The 17,819-nt window shown below is 43.3% G+C and overlaps 1 protein-coding gene across 2 annotated transcripts in view; it reads left to right on the forward strand.

The window, feature by feature from the left end:
* The window catches only part of APPL2 (adaptor protein, phosphotyrosine interacting with PH domain and leucine zipper 2), a 62,382-nt gene that overhangs the window by 39,452 nt on the left and 5,111 nt on the right, over positions 1-17,819 (forward strand). The window contains exons 10-19 of one of the 2 annotated variants that reach the window (XM_075938590.2): positions 4,515-4,688; positions 6,350-6,538; positions 8,026-8,068; positions 8,150-8,206; positions 8,311-8,399; positions 10,461-10,619; positions 12,874-12,923; positions 15,733-15,907; positions 17,424-17,460; positions 17,618-17,758. In XM_075938590.2, coding sequence (XP_075794705.1) covers positions 4,515-4,688; positions 6,350-6,538; positions 8,026-8,068; positions 8,150-8,206; positions 8,311-8,399; positions 10,461-10,619; positions 12,874-12,923; positions 15,733-15,907; positions 17,424-17,460; positions 17,618-17,758 — 1,114 coding nt within the window. The remainder of the gene's footprint in view (positions 1-4,514; positions 4,689-6,349; positions 6,539-8,025; positions 8,069-8,149; positions 8,207-8,310; positions 8,400-10,460; positions 10,620-12,873; positions 12,924-15,732; positions 15,908-17,423; positions 17,461-17,617; positions 17,759-17,819) is intronic. The other variant, XM_075938601.2, reaches the window with a different exon arrangement.

Below are 17,819 nucleotides of genomic sequence, written 5' to 3' on the forward strand. Positions count from 1 at the left end.
GGAATAAAAAAATCATATGTTTGGTGCCATTACAGTTTTTCTGAAAGGCGGGGAATGCCTTCTAGCATATCATCCTTGTGAGACGCCTACCTAGATATAGAAGACTGACTATTCAGTCTAATGCCTTCAGCCTGTGTTTTGGAAATGGCCTTCCATAGATGAAAAAGGGAAGAATTTTTCCTTCATTCCATCTAAACAGCATCTCACTGTAGGGCAGTGTTTCTGAAAGTGTTCCACGGAATCACTTAGAGAAACACATTCACTGGCCGCCTCAGTTTGTTTATGTACCGGCGCAGCGGCCACAGAGCCTCGCGGCTCCCATTGGCTCTGTTTTGTCCTTTGCAGCCAAGAGGAGCAGCAGGAGGTGGTGGCCTGGCCCACGTTGCTTCCCACGGCTCTCCTTGGCTGCAAAGGACAAAAGGGAGCCAATGGGAGCTGCGAGGCTCCGTGGCCGCGGTGCCGGTACATAAACAAACTGGGGCGGCCAGTGAATGTGTTTCTCTAAGTGATTTCGTGGAACACTTTCAGAAACCCAGCTCTAGGGGATGTGAAATGATATAAGTATTGTGACATTCCTCTGTAGTACTGGATTTATAATTCTGTTAGTTGTAGAACCTGCTCTCTACTTGTTAGGACAATCCAAGTAACAGTTACACAACTCAGGTCTAGCTTTACCTCCTTTTTCCATATGATGACCTCAGCAAAGTGGAAGGCCACTTTTGGTATTCCTCAGCAACAGCTACCAAAACGTCAGAAGGCCGTGAAAGTCCCATTTTTGGCAACCAATCATAAGGAATCCCCTTATTTATTTTATTTTTCTTCGAATACAGGCTTATAAGACCATTTTGACCCTAATGTTATTAATAGTGCTCCATAGTAAACCCATGTTTTAATAGAAACTGCTTTTTTCTTTCCTATTTTGAAAACAGTGATCTTCCTTGTTCGTTTAGGCTACATCTAGACTGCAGTCCTCTTTCAAAAGAGGCTTTTTCGAAAGATACAACCAGTACTTTTGAAAAAGCAAGCCGCTTTTTCGCAAGAGAGCACCCAGGCAGTCTGGATGCTCTCTTTTGAAAAAGCACAGTTTGCATTACATAGCGCCTTTTTTCGAAAAAGCACTTTCAAAAAAAGGCGTTATTCCTCGTAAAAGAAGGTTTTCCTCTGTCAAAAAAACTGCCACGTTCTTTCGGTTTACTTTTGAAAGAACGCGGCAGCAGTATAGATGCAGGAGAAGCTTTTTAGAAAAAAGGCCACTTTAAAAAAAAAAAAAAAAAAACCTGTAGTCTAGACACACCTTTAGAGTGACTCTGGTTAGAATCAGCCCCAGCTGATGCCTGGAGCCCCTGAGAAATAGCCTATACTAGGGAAATTCTCAGCAGAATAGGCCTGACAGACCTGATGATCAGGAAGTGGGGGGTGCAGGAAAGTGATATTAAGTCACCTATGTCCCCTAGGTGAGCATGACACTGTTGTGGTGCACCTGGGAATCAAGGCCATTGTGTCTCATTTTTAGGTAGCCACCATTTTTATAACTGAGGAAGAATATCATCAAACTTACCCTGTGGTTCTTCAAGGCTTTTTTGGTCTGGTCAGCACCACGCAGAAGGTCAATCAGACCCACAACTGCTTCCTGACCGACCCCAGAATGGCTCTTTGGGCTGGAGGGATGTCTGACTAAATAGGACCTTCTAACTGGGGCAGATGAAGGCATTGCAGAGGCAAGACATTTGATCTTATAGGACATCTGATTGGTCTGTCACTATTGCTCAGGGCATGGAAACCAGCTGAAATGAAACATTGCCTTCTGACTGGCTCAAGCATCTGACTAAAAAGAAGGTGTAGAGATAGTATAGTAGCACACAGACTTCTTAGCGCTCTATCCTGGGATGAGGCATACCTGGGAGGTCGACAAATGCCTTTGATATCAACCGCGGAGCGTCCAGACTACCGCGCTGAGCCGACAAACAGCTGATTGGCTCAGCGCGGCAGCCATGTAAATTTAAATGAAGCGGCGATTATTTAAATCGCCGCTTCATTTTCCTATGCCGGGTAGTCTAATCTACATGCCTCTGGCGACAGAGGCAGTCTAGATGTACCCCAAGTCTGCTTTCCAAGTCATACATATGTGGGAAATTTTGTTATTTTAAACTTATTGCAAAAGTGAAAGACTTGACTTCACTGCTTGAAAAGGGACACTGTAAAAAGGAAAATTGAAATAAAAAAACCTTATTGATGTTTCCAATGAGAGTGTTACAATGGAAATAATTTTTAAAATCTACTACTCAAGATTTATTCTGCCAATTTCCCTTTTTTTCATTTCTTTAATATTGAACAATGAATCTAGATAGTCAGTTTCACTATTGTTCAGTCTGTCACTTGCAGTAACCAGTACAGCAAGATTATGGTTTCTAGTAATGCAGGGGGATCATTGAATCCACTCTCCCCTCTTGTTTTTTCCAGTGATTTTTTTTTAAAGTCTATTCATAAAGGGTTTTGGGGGTTCCTACTAAAAAAGAGAACTTAAGTCCCCCCCCCCCCCCCCCAATCATTTGCATTTATTTAAGTAGCAATTTCTTGTATTATTCCTCCAAGACCTCTGTAGATAAATCAGTTATGGCAACTTCAGATTCGGTAATAGTCATATGGAGTAACATTCAGGTGACTAAATCATGGAAGTCCACTCAGTAGTCCTATTTGTGAATAAGGGTGAAAAATCTGGCCCAGTGAATTCAGGCCTGTGTGAGGCTATGTCTAGACTGCAGGTTTCTTTCAGAAGAAGCTTTTCCGGAAGAGATCTTCCAGAAAAACGTCTTTTGAAATAGAGCGTCCACACAGCAAAAACCGCATTGGAAAAGCAATCTGCTTTTTTGAAAGATAGCATCAACTTTGATTGGACACTATCTCACATTTAAGTTGTGATTACTGTGGACAGAGCGGCTACCAGGGCACCTGTGCTTTTTCCTGGAGGCCTCTTTTTTCAGGGAAAAAAACCCCCTCTTTCCCATCCACACACGCCTTTTTCCGAAAGAGTTCTTTCGGAAAAAGGCTTTTCCCCCGTAGAAAGAGGTTTACCGGTGTTGGAAAACCCCCTCTGTTCTTCTGACTTTCTGTCAAAAGAACGCAATTGCAGTGTGGACATAAGTGTGTTTTTTCTGGAGAAATGACCGTTTTTCTGGAAAAACTCTGCAGTGTAGACATACCCTGACTGTTGGAGGACTCTGCTGCCTTTCTGTATGCTTACAGCTGCCACTAGAACATTTCTGAAAGTGGGTAGCTCACTACTGAAAGGCTCTGATCAACTAATCACTGGTTCAGTGACAGGAACTCCAATTACTCACGCAGTTCTCAGAAAAAGCAAAACCATTTCTATGAAAGGTGAGACACATTATTATAAAGCCCAGCAGGAACATTACTAGGAACCTACCAAATTAGTCTTAACAACTGCATCTGTTTGCTCAACTTCAGTCAAAATACATATACACAGAGCTGTTTGGCTGCTAAAAGCTTTCTTTGTATCTCTCTCAAAAAAAAAAAAAAGCCTGATTTTCATGGTTAATGTTAGTATTTTGCAGTCTCTTCGCCTCAGTTTCATTCCACTCCTGCCCTCTCCCCCTCAACCCTTTCCCTTCTCTTTCCAGGTTGCTTTCCCCTCCTAACTAAACTCCTCCCTCACTCCCTGCCTGCAAAACAATTAAACTGAGGAGCCTATGTTCTACTTGTGTATTCCATCCCTTCCCCCACTCTTTGCCTGTTATGTCTGTTTAGACTAATTTCTTTGGACTGTGTACTATGCTGTTTGTGCAATGTCCAACCACAATGGGCCCCTTTCTTGACTGTTCCTAGGGCACTATTATGACAAACAGAAAATAATATGCCATCATTTCATGCTCTTTGGTCATTTTCGTATCTCAGATCACGCCCTCCTTTAAAGTGTTTGAGAAACAAAAGAGCCATCCTTGGTACAAACAGTACACATTCCAAGAGAAAAACATACGGACTGTTTGAAATGCATTCACAGTAAATGCTGTTTTCATAGAACTATGGTTAATGTGTTTGTACAGTACGCCTACAAATAAAGTAGCTGCCAAGTGCACATTTTCTTAAATACCCAGAATTTCAGGACAACCATTAAGTGAAGAACCTGGTGATACTGTCACTACCAAATTGAAAACACAACCTTGCCTGTGTTGTTTACATTTTCAGTGTCTCTTTAGCAGATGGATCTTGTTTCTGTAGTCCCAGATAAATTTATTTGGAGCAATTCCTTACTCTTTATTCCTTCCTTCCTTCCTGTACTAACTGACCAAATGCTCACGTATATTTTTCTTGTTAAATCCATGTAAAACTCTACTTTTTCTTTGCACTACTCCAAATCAGCAGGGAACCCTGTGCAAACACTTTTTGTGCATTTAATTCAGCTGTGCCTCAGTAACATACGATGTATTTAACAAATATTTTTGTTCTTGCAGGATTACACATTAGATGTGTCCCTGTGTAAACTGACAGTGAAACAGCTTTGATTTTTCTAGCATACAGAGAGAGTTGGATGCTGAAGCTGAAGCTATGCGTGTGTCCCAGCAGGACTTGCTTTCAGTTAATGAGTCTGTTTACACTCCGGATTCTGATGTCACCTCACCAGCTATCAACAGAAACCTGATTCAGAAGGCTGGCTACCTTAATCTTAGAAAGTAAGGATAGACTGCCTTGTTTGTCTGTTGCCAGGTGGCTGATTTCTGCATTATCTCTACCAGGCAAATTCTAGGAGTAAAATTTTCAGAAGTGCTTGAATGCTTTCAGAGCCACATCTCACTGAAAGTTAGGGAGGGTAAGACTCAAATGATTTAGGCGTTTTTGAAAATTTTATCTTTCAGTTTCTAAATCACCTTAAAGTGGGATTTAGGAGCCTAAGACATTTAGGGGCTTTTGAAAATCTTCCCCTGTGTGGGTTTTCCCTCTTCTTGAATTCACTTGCAAGCCTGAATTCATGCATTTGAGAGTCTAAAAATGAAATGTGATGTTGGATTGAGCTCTGCAGCTCATTGGAGTCTCGAAGACTTGGGACCAGGAGGTTGTGTCTCTGTTATAGGTGAATGAAAATGCAGTACTGCTTACAAGGAAGAGCTAGATTTTGTACTTGATATAGATTTTAGGGCTTTTACCACATACTTCTCATTACACTGATAGGAGTTGAATAGAGAAACCAGGTCCATAGAATTGAGCATAAACCACACTGGAATTCAATCCTGCAGAGTTATTTTACTGAGGATTTCAGTGGGAGTTCTAGAGTTATGGAAGAGCAGCAAAGGTAGATGAGGTCTGATTACTGTGTCTTCAAAGTAACTTAAATGTCACTTTCCATTTAATTTGAACAGTTTGTGTTTAACTGGATTACAAATATTGTGGTTTGACAGGAGCATAAGAAATGGGTTACCACATTGCATAAATGACTTCATAGAAGGATGTATTTTCAGTATAAGATTCTACTTGTAAAAGTGTAATTTTTCACAATTTATGCCCATTTGTGTTGAAATTTCTGTTGTTTCTGCTCTCACAAGTACAGTAGAACCTCAGAGTTACGAATTGATGGGTGAACCACACACCTAATTTGGAACTGGAAGTTCACAAACAGACCGCAGCAAAGATGAGACACACAAAAAAGGACAATACCCCCCCACACACACTCCTGCCCACAAACCAAACCCCGAATACAATATAGTACTGTTACTTTTTTTTCTTTTAATATTTGACAAGGTAGGGAAACTGTTTCTGTGTTTGTTTGAATTTAAAGTCAGATGGTTAACAGCAGTATTTTCTTTCTGCGGAGCATAGTTTCAAAGCTATCTTAAATCAATAGTCAGTTGTAAACATTTGGAAGAACAACCAGAACATTTTGTTCAATTATGAACAACTTCCATTCCCAAGGCGTTCATAACTCTGAGGTTCTACCATATCTCCTTTTTTTATAGAGTATGATTACATCCCATGCAGCCTTATTTCATTAGTTCACCATAAACCTTCTGCTGTACCATAAACCTTTTGCTGTTCAGTAGCTAGGAAGTACTGCAGATGACGGCTCATTTTAAACTGGGATCATTGAAAACCAATTAACCCTTCAGCTTGCCTTAAGGATAAGTTTCCTCTGTGGACTGGTATCTTTGACATGTTTGTTGAAACTTGGTTTACAGTTAACAAAGATCCGTGCTTAACAATACGGCTCATCTCTGCATCTGCAGCAGGGCTTGCTCAGAGTTTGGCAGGGGTGGGTTCTGATCCAAAATAATTTAATTGGGAGTTATTTTTAAATATAAATACTATGTTAACTAGTCTTGATATTGTGTGTTCCCTATAGTAAAACAGGCTTGGTGACTACAACCTGGGACAGACTCTATTTCTTCACTCAAGGTGGAAACCTGATGTGCCAGCCCAGAGGAGCAGTAGCCGGAGGACTGATTCAGGACCTGGATAACTGCTCTGTAATGGCAGTGGACTGTGAAGACCGACGATACTGCTTTCAGATCACCACGCCTACAGGCAAATCGTATGGGCCACATATTTTCTGTTAGAGAGCTACAAATCATGTTCAGTGTACCAAATGGAGCTTCAGAATGCCTGTTCACCATGTTAACAGAGATTCCTAGGAATGGCCATTGTAACTAAGCTGGATTTCCAGCATAACTCTGACATACAGGAAAATCATATTGTTTGGACATTTAAATCAAGTGCCCCCATTGCATAAATGACTTGTGTCATTTAGGAATAGGGTGTTCACACAACTTGGGGGCTGCTGGCTGCTAACAGAGGAGCACAGTTTAGTTGTCTGAGTGCAGGACTTTAGTGTCAAGTATTCCTGAATAACGCCAGTTCTGCCATTAAATGCCTCTGTCGATTTATGATAGCTCAGTTGTGTGTGCACTAAGGCTGTGTCTAGACTACATGCTTCTGTCAGCAGAGGCATGTAGATTAGACACATAGGCAAAGGCAAATGAAGCCGCGATTTAAATGATCGCGGCTTCATTTACATTTACATGCCTGCCGCGCTGAGCCGACAAAGAGCTGATCAGCTGTTTGTCGGCTTGCGTGCTAGTCTGGACGCTCCCCTGCCGACATCAAAGCCCTTTGTCGGCAGCCCCATTATTCCTCGTGGAATGAGGTTTACCGGGGCTGCCGACAAAGGGCTTTGATGTCGACGGGGAACGTCCAGACTAGCGCGCGAGCCGACAAAGAGCTGATCAGCTGTTTGTCGGCTCAGCATGGCAGCCATGTAAATGAAGTCGCGATCATTTAAATCGTGGCTTCATTTGCCTTTGCCAAAACAACAAATCTACATGGCTCCGTCGACGGAGCCATGTAGTCTAGACGTACCCCAAATGTGAATACTGACTTACCTACCTCACCGTGCTGTGCAGGCTGAAGTACTTGTCAGTATCACTACCATTAGTGCAGAGCAGGAGTCCAAAATAACCCTGTGATTAAGGCTGTGACAGGCGTGACTTTTTTTGTTGCAGAACTTGCAGCTGTGGTTTAAAACTGCAGTGTTCCGCGTGGTCCATTCATATACCACAGAACACATGCACACAAAAATAGAAATAGGTACATGGCCACGCAAGCTGCAGCACCTTCTGCCAAGGTATGCAGCCTGCCTTTCCCAGCAGAGCAGAAGCCCCCAAGAGACAGAGTCCCCTACCTGCCTCTCAAAGCCAGCATGACAGATGGGCAGCTGGGTCAGGCTTACAAAACTGACATTGCAGCTTGCAAAACTGAGTCAGTGATATTGCAACCTGGCGCACACAGTTGCAACACCACTCAAATGCATGGCAGCTATAGAAAGCTGTGGTGTGTATTTCAAAGTTGCCATTTGCCCAGTGAAATCATGGCTTTTGAATTTCTTACAGCCTTACTTATGATACAGAATCATAGTAGTTAAGTGAATTTGAGATTTGAGTCCACCCCCTTGAAACTGTGTTTGAAGGGAGAATGAATGCATGTATCATTGTTAGAAGAAATACAAATGTATTTGTGTTTTAGGGGGATAACCCTTCAAGCAGAGAGTAAAAAAGAATATGAAGAGGTAAAATATTTAACAGGTTAACATTTTTACTCTCTTATACGCTAAAAAGTTTGGAGCATTCAGTTTCTTTTCTCCATACAGTGGATATGTGCAATTAACAACATCTCCAGGCAGATCTATCTCACCGACAATCCAGAGGTGAGAACTTGCTTGTTTTTCTCTGTTCTTTCCAGCTTGTGCTCTCAGTGTATTATAGAGCTCGTAGCATGACTGTCGGGGTGACATTTCATTTTATTTTGTAGGCTGTTGCAATCAAGTTAAATCAGACGGCCCAGCAGGCAGTGACCCCCATCACAAGCTTTGGAAAAAAACATGAAAGTTTGCGTCCCAGGTAACACTTTTACTTTCCTGTCGGAGTGAGTTTCCTGTTGCGCAGTTAGACTCCACTCATAGGGCAAGAGAGGTGAGGGAAGGCCTGACCTTGCAACTCTGTCCATTCCAGCAGATCCCTGTGCGGGAATCCTAGTGAAGGCAGTGGGGTCCCCTATGAGTTCAGGGCTCTGCTGCATGCAGTCCAGCTTGCAGGATCAAGGCTCTAGCTACTTCCTGTTTTAACATAGAATCATAGAACTGGAAGGGACCTCAAGAGGTCATCGAGTCCAGCCCCCCACCCTCAAGGCAGGACCAAGCTCCACCTACACCATCCCTGACAGATGTCTATCTAACCTGTTCTTAAATATCTCCAGAGAGGGAGATTCCACCACCTCCCTTGGCAATTTATTCCATGCCGCTGGGGTTCCTCTTAATGCATTTCTTATGAAACAGACACCGTACTTAGATTGTAAACTCTTTGGAGCAGGGACCATTTTGCTATATGCTTGTATAGTGTCTAGAACATTAGGGTCCTGATCCCTAATTGGGGGCCTGTGAGTGCTCTCACCTTCAAATTAAAAATAAGGTTTTTGATGTAGACTGCTGCCTTGCCCTATTCCTGTCTGTACTCTGAAACCAGCACAAAGAACAGCCTTGTAGTGTTTGCTGGGTCTGATCCTGGACCCATTCAAGTGAATTGTGAAAGCCTCTGTTCCCCAACAGAGGTTAATAATCAAGCTGTGTGTGCTTGGACTTAAAAAAAACATATTCCATTGAATTTCTCTTCCCCTTGCTTGAGAAATCCAACCTCCTGAACAGCAAGAACTCCTTGGTGTGACTGGGATCTAAAGCCAACTCCAGAGAATCACTATAATCATCCCACAAAGCAGAACACTAAATAAAATAGAGCAAATTAGAGGAGACTCTTTATCAGTCCTTAATGGTAGAAACTTCTGCATGAGCTTTATATACAGTCCTGCCAGGATTTTTACAGTACATGCATTTCCTACTGGCTTGTGCATTTCTAACCTCTAACCTTTCAAAGGTTTCACCTCTTCTCCCTCCAAACTGACCTCCAGCTAAAAACTAGTCTTTCCTAGTTTACTGTGATTCTTTAGAGATCTCTATAGGCTCCCACAAACCACAGGGAGTGCCAGTCAAATGAGACAGAGAGAAGGTGGGTGAGGAATATCTGTGGCTAGAAAGCTTGTCTGTCTCACCAACAGAGACCAGAAGAACAGAAGTTGGTCCAGTAAAAGCTATTACTCCCACTTTTTCTCGCTCGTCTCCTGGGACCGACAAGCAAATATGCAGTGTAGTTGTAGCTTTCTCATTTCTCAGGAGTTGGGAATTTTTGGTCAAAGTATGATGCACTGGGTGATTTAATAATGAATAACTAGGGAGAATATCTGCATCAAATTTTGCTACATGGAAGCAAAATTCCGTATTCAGGGTACAAACAGAAAATCTTGCAGGAATGAAACTAATCAAGATTATGCTACCCAAATAAATAGGCATAAATATTGGCAGGTGATTTCTGAAGTTGCAGGAAATTCAAAAGCAAGTTCCATGGTCTGATGAACTCTGGAAGGAAGAACCAGGGATGAATAAAACACACAATTTGCCCTTGAGTTTTGCAACAAGCCTGTGACCATCTAAGAACTTGGTTGTTGTTGTCATGTCCGTTCTCTTGCCATTTGGGAAGATGGGTAGTTCAAATCTCTGCTCAATAAACAGGTCTCCACTCCTTGAGCTATGCAGTGCTGATTATAACCAGTAGAGGGTATTGTTACACACATCCTTCTCTATGGTAACTTGTAACCAAGAGCAGGCACCTCAGATCATTTAGAATGTTCCCCTTTTCACTGTGGCAGTATTTTTTCCACTAGTAAGTCATTTTATTTGTGACAATGAAGAGAAATTCAGTCAATAGCCTGAATGACTTGTTAATATTGCAATTTGATTGTTCACTGGCCCAAGAAATCACTGGTTAATTCTCTCTCCCCCAGATTTGATTTAACATGGTCTTCCTTACAATGATAGATTTTGAATGAAAATGTTTCTCCATTTTTCACTGCAGCCAGAACGTGAAGACTGTGGAGGAGGAGAGAGACAAGTTCATCCCGAAAGAATCATCCACCAAGTCCAATTGCACAGAGTTAATTGCACCTGGAACACCAATTCAGTTTGACATGGTACTTCCTGCAACTGAATTCCTGGATCAAAACCGAGGTGGCAGGTACAGCCAGCAACTGTTCAACATTTTTGACCAAATACTTTGGGTGCGTCTAGACTGGCAAGATTTTGCGCAAAAGCTGCTGCTTTTACGCAAAATCTTGCCAGCTGTCTAAACTGGCCGTGAGAATTTGCGCAAGAACATTGATGATCTAATGTAAGATTGTCGGTGTTCTTGCACAAGAACTCTGACGCTCCAGCTCAGGAAAAAGCCCTCTTGCGCAAGTGTTCTTGTGCAAGAGGGCCAGTGTAGGCAGGGACAGGAATTTTTTGCGTAAGAAAGCCCTGATGGAGAAAATGGCCACCAGAGCTTTCTTGCGCAAAACCACGTCTATACTGGGCACAGATGCTTTTGTGCAAAAGCAAATCTTTTGCGCAGACGCTCTTTTGCGGAAATACTCCCCCTTCCGCTGGGAGGGGTTGCAATTGCTCTGGAGGATAGGGTCATAATTCAAAATGATCTGGACAAACTGGACAAATGGTCTGAAGTAAACAGGATGAAGTTTAATAAAGACAAATGCAAAGTGCTCCACTTAGGAAGGAACAAGCAGTCTCACACATAGGGGCTACGTCTACACTGACCCCTTCTTCGGAAGGGGCATGCTAATTTTGAACTTGGGAATAGGGAAATCCACGGGGGATTTAAATATCCCCCGCGGGATTTAAATAAACATTGCTGCCGCTTTTTTTCCAGCTTGGGGAAAAGCCGGAAAAAAGCGTCTAGACTGGCGCGATCCTCCGGAATAAAGCCCTTTTCCGGAGGATCTCTTATTCCTACTTTGAAGTGGACCACAAGCTTTGAAGTAGGAATAAGAGATCCTCCGGAAAAGGGCTTTATTCCGGAGGATCGCACCAGTCTAGACGCTTTTTTCCGGCTTTTCCCCAAGCCGGAAAAAAAGCAGCGGCCATGTTTATTTAAATCCCGCGGGGGATATTTAAATCCCCCGCGGATTTCCCTATTCCCAAGTTCAAAATTAGCATGCCCCTTCCGAAGAAGGGGCCAGTGTAGACATAGCCAGGTTGTGTCTACATTGGCACCTTTTTCCGGAAAAGGGATGCTAATGAGACCACTCGGAATTGCAAATGCCGCGGAGAATTTAAATATCCCCCGCGGCATTTGCATGAACATGGCTGCCGCTTTTTTCCGGCTCGGGGCTTTGCCGGAGAAAAGCGCCAGTCTAGACGGGATCTTTCGGAAAATAGAGCCTTTTCCGGAAGATCCCTTATTCCTCTTAAAATCAGGAATAAGGGATCTTCCGGAAAAGGCTCTATTTTCCGAAAGATCCTGTCTAGACTGGCGCTTTTCTCCGGCAAAGCCCCGAGCTGGAAAAAAGCGGCAGCCATGTTCATGCAAATGCCGCGGGGGATATTTAAATCCCCCGCGGCATTTGCAATTCCGACTGGTCTCATTAGCATCCCTTTTCTGGAAAAGGGTGCCAATGTAGACACAGCCATACAGAATGGGAAGCGACTGTCTAGGAAGGAGTATGGCAGAAAGGGATCTAGGGGTTATAGTGGACCACAAGCTGAATGAGTCAGCAGTATGATGCTGTTGCAAAAAAAGCAAACATGATTCTGGGATGCATTAACAGATGTGTTGTGAGCAAGACAGGAGAAGTCATTCTTCCGCTCTACTCTGTGCTGGTTAGGCCTCAGTTGGAGTATTGTGTCCAGTTCTGGGCACCACATTTCAAGAAAGATGTGGAGAAACTGGAGAGGGTCCAGAGAAGAACAACAAGAAGGATTAAAGGTCTAGAGAACATGACCTATGAGGGAAGGCTGAAAGAACTGGGTTTATTTAGTTTAGAAAAGAGAAGATTGAGGGGGTACATGACAGCAGTTTTCAGGTATCTAAAAAGGTTTCATAAGGAGGAGGGAGAAAAATTGTTCTCCTTAGCCTCTGAGGATAGGACAAGAAACAATGGGCTTAAACTGCAGCAAGGGAGGTTTAGGTTGGACATTAGGAAAAAGTTCCTAACTTTCAAGGTAGTCAAACACTGGACTATATTGCCCAGGGAGGTTGTGGAATCCCCATCTTTGGAGCTATTTAAATGTAGGTTAGATAAATGTCTATCAGGGATGATCTAGACAGTATTTGGTCCTGCCATGGGGGCAGGGGACTGGACTTGATTTCCTCTCGAGGTCCCTTCCAGTCCTAGGATTCTAGGATTAAAACCATGAGAACTTTCATAAACTCAAATGGCAGTTCTGCTGCACTGAGCACTTATCTGTAATTTTTTTTTTAAAACCTTTTTTAGGCGCACAAACCCGTTTGGAGAATCTGAAGACAGCAAGAATGATGAGGAAGGTAAACACTTTATTTGTAATATTACAGTTGCTATCACCATCTTAGGTTTAAGTTAATCTACTACTACTTTGCATCCTTCACAAAAAACATCTGGTATCATGAAGCACTGGGAACAGCTCTGTAGTTAAAGCTGAAGCTAGCTTCTTCTAAAAAGCCTGTTTTTCAAACAACCCCACCTTGACATTGCACATCTCATTCCCAAGTAGAGTTTTTTTAATGAAAGTTTGGGTGGGGAGAGGAGAAACAAACAAGCATTTTAAAAAGGTAACTCTCAACTTTGTAAATAATCCCTATCAATGTCCTTTGTAGAGGGGCAATAATCTTAATGGTGTGGATAGCGGTATGAACTGTTTTACATCTGCTTTTTCTAACTCCTCTAAATTCCACCTGCTACCGCAGATTAAAATCTCTGTGCATCACTGAGATCCAGGATAGGGTTATGCTGCCCTCCTCCCTCTTAAAAATAATCTTGTACAGTTCTGACCTTTTTTGGTACTCCCCTGGGGCCCACTGTACCACTCTACAGATAAGTTGGCCTTGCTGAGAAGACCCTCTTACTGATTGAACCTCTCTAGTCTGGCATTCTCTGGTCCAGCATCATCTGTGGCCCAGCATAATTTTAGTTAGCCTGATGTCCACTTATCATGGGTGTGGCCAGGTTTCCTGCAGTCCTATAAAGTTTGTTTACAGCCACCAGTCCTGACTCTGTGCTGTTATTTAGCTCTAATTTACCCCTAAATGCCTTCTAAGGGCCCAGTAAGCAGTGGAAGCATTGGTAACGCTGCTAGGCAATACTGATCTCCCATGATCCGGCAAATACTCTGGTTTGGCACTGTCCTGTCCCAAGGGTGCTGGACTAGGGAGGGTCAACCTGTAGTTCTTTGGGGGGGGGGGTAATTTTATTTGGTGGGAGGGGTGAGATGATGAGGAGCTACACAGAGGAAGGCAGGAGGTTAGTAGGGATTACTGGTGTTACCTGCATAACTTCATCCTGTTATAGGCCCCAAATCTGCAATCAGAGTCACTTAAGCAGACACTTTTGTCTGCCAGTATGGAAGCCCCTTGAAGCCAGGGAGGGGCCTCAAAGCACACAGGAAAAATGACTTTTCAACATTGGGGCCTTACCTTGTAAACTCTTTAGGGCAGGAACTCTCTCGTACCTTGTTAGCTTGTATATCACCTAATATAAAGGGGCCCTGATTTCAACTGACAATTATGGGTGGTGCCTTACTGAATACATGGACAGTGAAATCAGACCTCCCCCATGAAAGCTAGCTATTAGGGATGGAGTGGGGCAGGGCTAGGGGTGCCCCAACAGGGGATACCTACTATGCACTGGCTGCCAGCTACTAGTCCACCAGGGTCATTAGGAATGGGATATCCTCTTCCCCTGTACAGTCACTGGCACGGGAGAAATCAGAGCTACCTCTACCGGTTGGTGACAGCTGCTCTACGGCCTCGTTTTGGGTCAGGATCCTCACAGTTACACCACCATGAAATTTCAGGTGTTCTGAACCTGTGAAACTAATTTTTAAATCCTACAGTTGTAAAATTGACCAAAATGTATTGTGAATGTGGTAGGGCCTTACAGTTATGGGTGTTGCTGTAGTGCACAAATAATAAAAGCTTGCGATGGAGATGGATACTTAATGCATACTAAGCTAAGCAAAGAAGGCTGGATAGGGCCTCACTAGAACAGGAAAGCAGCAATTAAAGATTCCCCCAGAGAAAAGAGAGGAGAGATTCACTCGGCTCCTATCAACCCCCAAAGGAAACAAAAGAATAAAACACATTGGAATTTTTTTTTCCACATGAGGATTAGAAACAGGGATTAGCTTGATTTAAGATGATGCTTTATGCACAAATATTCTTCATTCTTTGGCTAGTCAGTCCAATAACTTAATAATCAACCATTCCCAGAGTTGGAGCAACTGTGAAAGACCAAATGTATTATTACAGCAAGTCAAAAAAACACTTTCGTAAAATATTAATCAGTTATAACTTTCGCATAAAATGTCTGCTGTAATCCTTATTTGTTGCACTTGCATGCAAGGATGTTAAATATTGGTTCACTGAATAGTCGAGTAACCTCATGAATTCTTATCGGTTAGTTGACTATTCTATAGTCCCTGGACGCGGGGCCAGCAGCCAGTGTGCCTTACTCCCAAGGAGCCCCCTGCCACTCTGTGCTGCTGCCTCTGTGTCAGAGGCAGCAGTGTGGGGTGCCAAACAGGAGCTGGTCTCTGAGGGGAACCAGTTTAAAAACCAGCTCCCCTCGCAGATCTGCTGCCTGTCACCCCACACTGCTGCCTCTGAGAGAGGCAGCAGCCCTTGTCTTAAAGGCGGTCTGAGCTCCCAGACCCGGTGCAAGCTGGAACTGAGCTGGGCTGTCTGCCTGCCCGACTCCTAATACACTTTAAATGCAGAGCCATAGCAGGGGTAGGCCCCAGACCCAACGTGAGCCAGGACTGAGCTGGCCAGCCTTCTAAAAAATTTACGGTGGGGGGAGAAATGCTTATAGCATATAGCATTAACCTATAAGCTTTTGCTTATCTGTTAATCGACTACACTATTACTTCCCTACTTGAATGTAATCCAAGCATTTTGTAAAGCTGAGTCAGACCAAAACCTGGCTAACAAAAGAATATGATTGAAGAGGCAATAATGTGAAAGGCACAGTTATCCCAAGATATGACCTGGTAATTAACCATAGTTTTTCAGCAGAACAATTCTAGCAGTAAAATTGGATATTTGATAATTCTGAACACAGGCATGAATCAGTGCAGGAGACTTTTCCTTTGTTTTCCAGATTCACTCTGGCAGCAGATGTTTGTAGTTCGGTTTTTAGGATCTATGGCTGTTCAATCAGATGATACAAATGAGGTGATTTATGAAGCTATGAGACAAGTATTGGCAGCTCGTGCCATCCATAACATCTTCCGTACAACTGAATCCCATCTCATGGTCACCAGCAAGAGTCTCAGGTAGAATACAATTCTTAACACTCTTAGCCCTACCATACTTCTGTTTTCCATTAAGGTACAGGTTGAATTTCTTAAATCCGGGACTTTCTGGTCTGGCAACATCCAGACTCCAGCAGGATCACGGATGTTGCTGGATCAGAGAGTCCTAACCCCTGGGAATGCAAGCCAGTCTGGGAGTCCAGTGGAGGGGAGCACCACCATCAGATCAGTGAGCCTGTCCCCAGAGAGCCAGGGCTAGGCAAGGCAGTAGTGGGACCAGCAAGGCCTGTCCCTGTGGAGCAGCCAGAGCTCTGTCCCCAAGGAGCCCTGGTCAGGCGCAGCAGCAGCAGCAGCAGCAGCAGCAGCAGCAGGGTAGCCGTGGAGCCCTATCCCGCGAAGCTTCCGCCAAGAGGAGCCAAAGCAGGCCCATGGCAACTAGGGAGCTCCGTCCCCAGATAGCCCCAGCTGGCTGGAAGTCGTGTGCTGAGCCCAAACCTTGTAGCAGCAGGGCTGGAGCCCAATGGCAGTAGGGGTAGAAGAGAGCCAGCCAGAGGGAGGGATAGTATCCTGGGAGGCCGGTGGCAAGGGACCTCCCCCGATCGGACCCCAAGGGTGCCAGACTAGGGAGGTCCGGCCTGTATATACAGATGACAGGGTGTTTTAAATACACAGTCTTTTTCCTTACAGGATAGGAGACTTGCACGTGGAAAGCTAATTGTCCCTTCAGTGGAAGGGTTATGTAGAAACCACACTACAACCATTGTCTTTTGTAACAGATCAGTGAGTGGGCCTAGCACTCGTATCTCTTTATAGTTATAATGTAAGTTCTAGCAATAGACAAATCCAAAAAATTGCTCTAAAAGTTTGAAACTCAGGATTTGTTACTTCAGTGGGCCCCATGGCCATGCTTTTGTAAGAGGGCTCCGATTCAAATTAAAGTGGGTCCTTTCTTGTCTCATGCTTGTCAGAAATCATCCCATACAAGTTTTCAGGATGCAGTAGGGCTTTATATTACTTCAAGCAGAGAACCACTGTGCAAATATTCCTACCCACTTTGAATTTAAAACACTACTGCAAAATAGATTTCTTGTCTGGTTTTTATTGCTTTAAAATAGCAGCAAAGCTGTCTTCCCCATCAAAACTTTGATAGGGAAGCCTGTGCACAAATTAAGTCTCACGTGTTTGGGGAAAAAAAACTTTATTTGGGATGTTATTAATTTGAAAGTGTACAAATACAAACTTATCTAGTACTAGCTCATGGCTCATAAGCTATCCAGGTTTCCCATGTCATCAGAAAGGCATCATGGTCAAGAGCAAGGGTCCTGGAGTGAGAGTCAGAGGAGCTGAATTTCATTCCTGGCTTTGACACTGACCTGTTACAAGACCTTGGGCAAATGAAGTCAAGCCCATGCCTCAATTTTCCCATCTGTTAAATAGGTATAATGACACTGTTTCTTTTGTCTGTAGTGTACAAACATTTTATAAAGTCTTTACAGAGATGCTCAGTATTCTTACATAAAACTTTTTACAATTGCAGGTTAATAGACCCTCAAACTCAAGTTACACGAACAACTGTAAGTAATTCTTCATGTTGATAGTGACGTTTAAATAACTAACATCTCTTCGATTCATTTCCCTTGGCACTGATAACATTTAATGCCAGAGGAGGATCAGTCTTCCAAGTTAGTTGAGCTTTTGCTAGTTTTAAAGTTCTCTAATATGCTTTTCTAGTTTGAACTTGCCAGCGTGACGCAGTTTGCTGCCCATCAGGATAACAAGCGACTAATTGGTTTTGTGGTCCGTGTCACCGAGTCTCTGGGGGAAGAATCCATAAGTGCGAATATTTTTGAGAGTAACACAGAAGGCGAAAAGGTCTTGTGATTGTTTTATATTGTATTTCTTTACAGCTTTTTAAAAAGATTAATCTTAGCAT

The sequence above is a fragment of the Pelodiscus sinensis genome, chromosome 1 (genome assembly GCF_052426305.1).
Source record: "Pelodiscus sinensis isolate ZL-2025 chromosome 1, ASM5242630v1, whole genome shotgun sequence".
In the NCBI taxonomy this organism is placed as follows: domain Eukaryota; kingdom Metazoa; phylum Chordata; order Testudines; family Trionychidae; genus Pelodiscus; species Pelodiscus sinensis.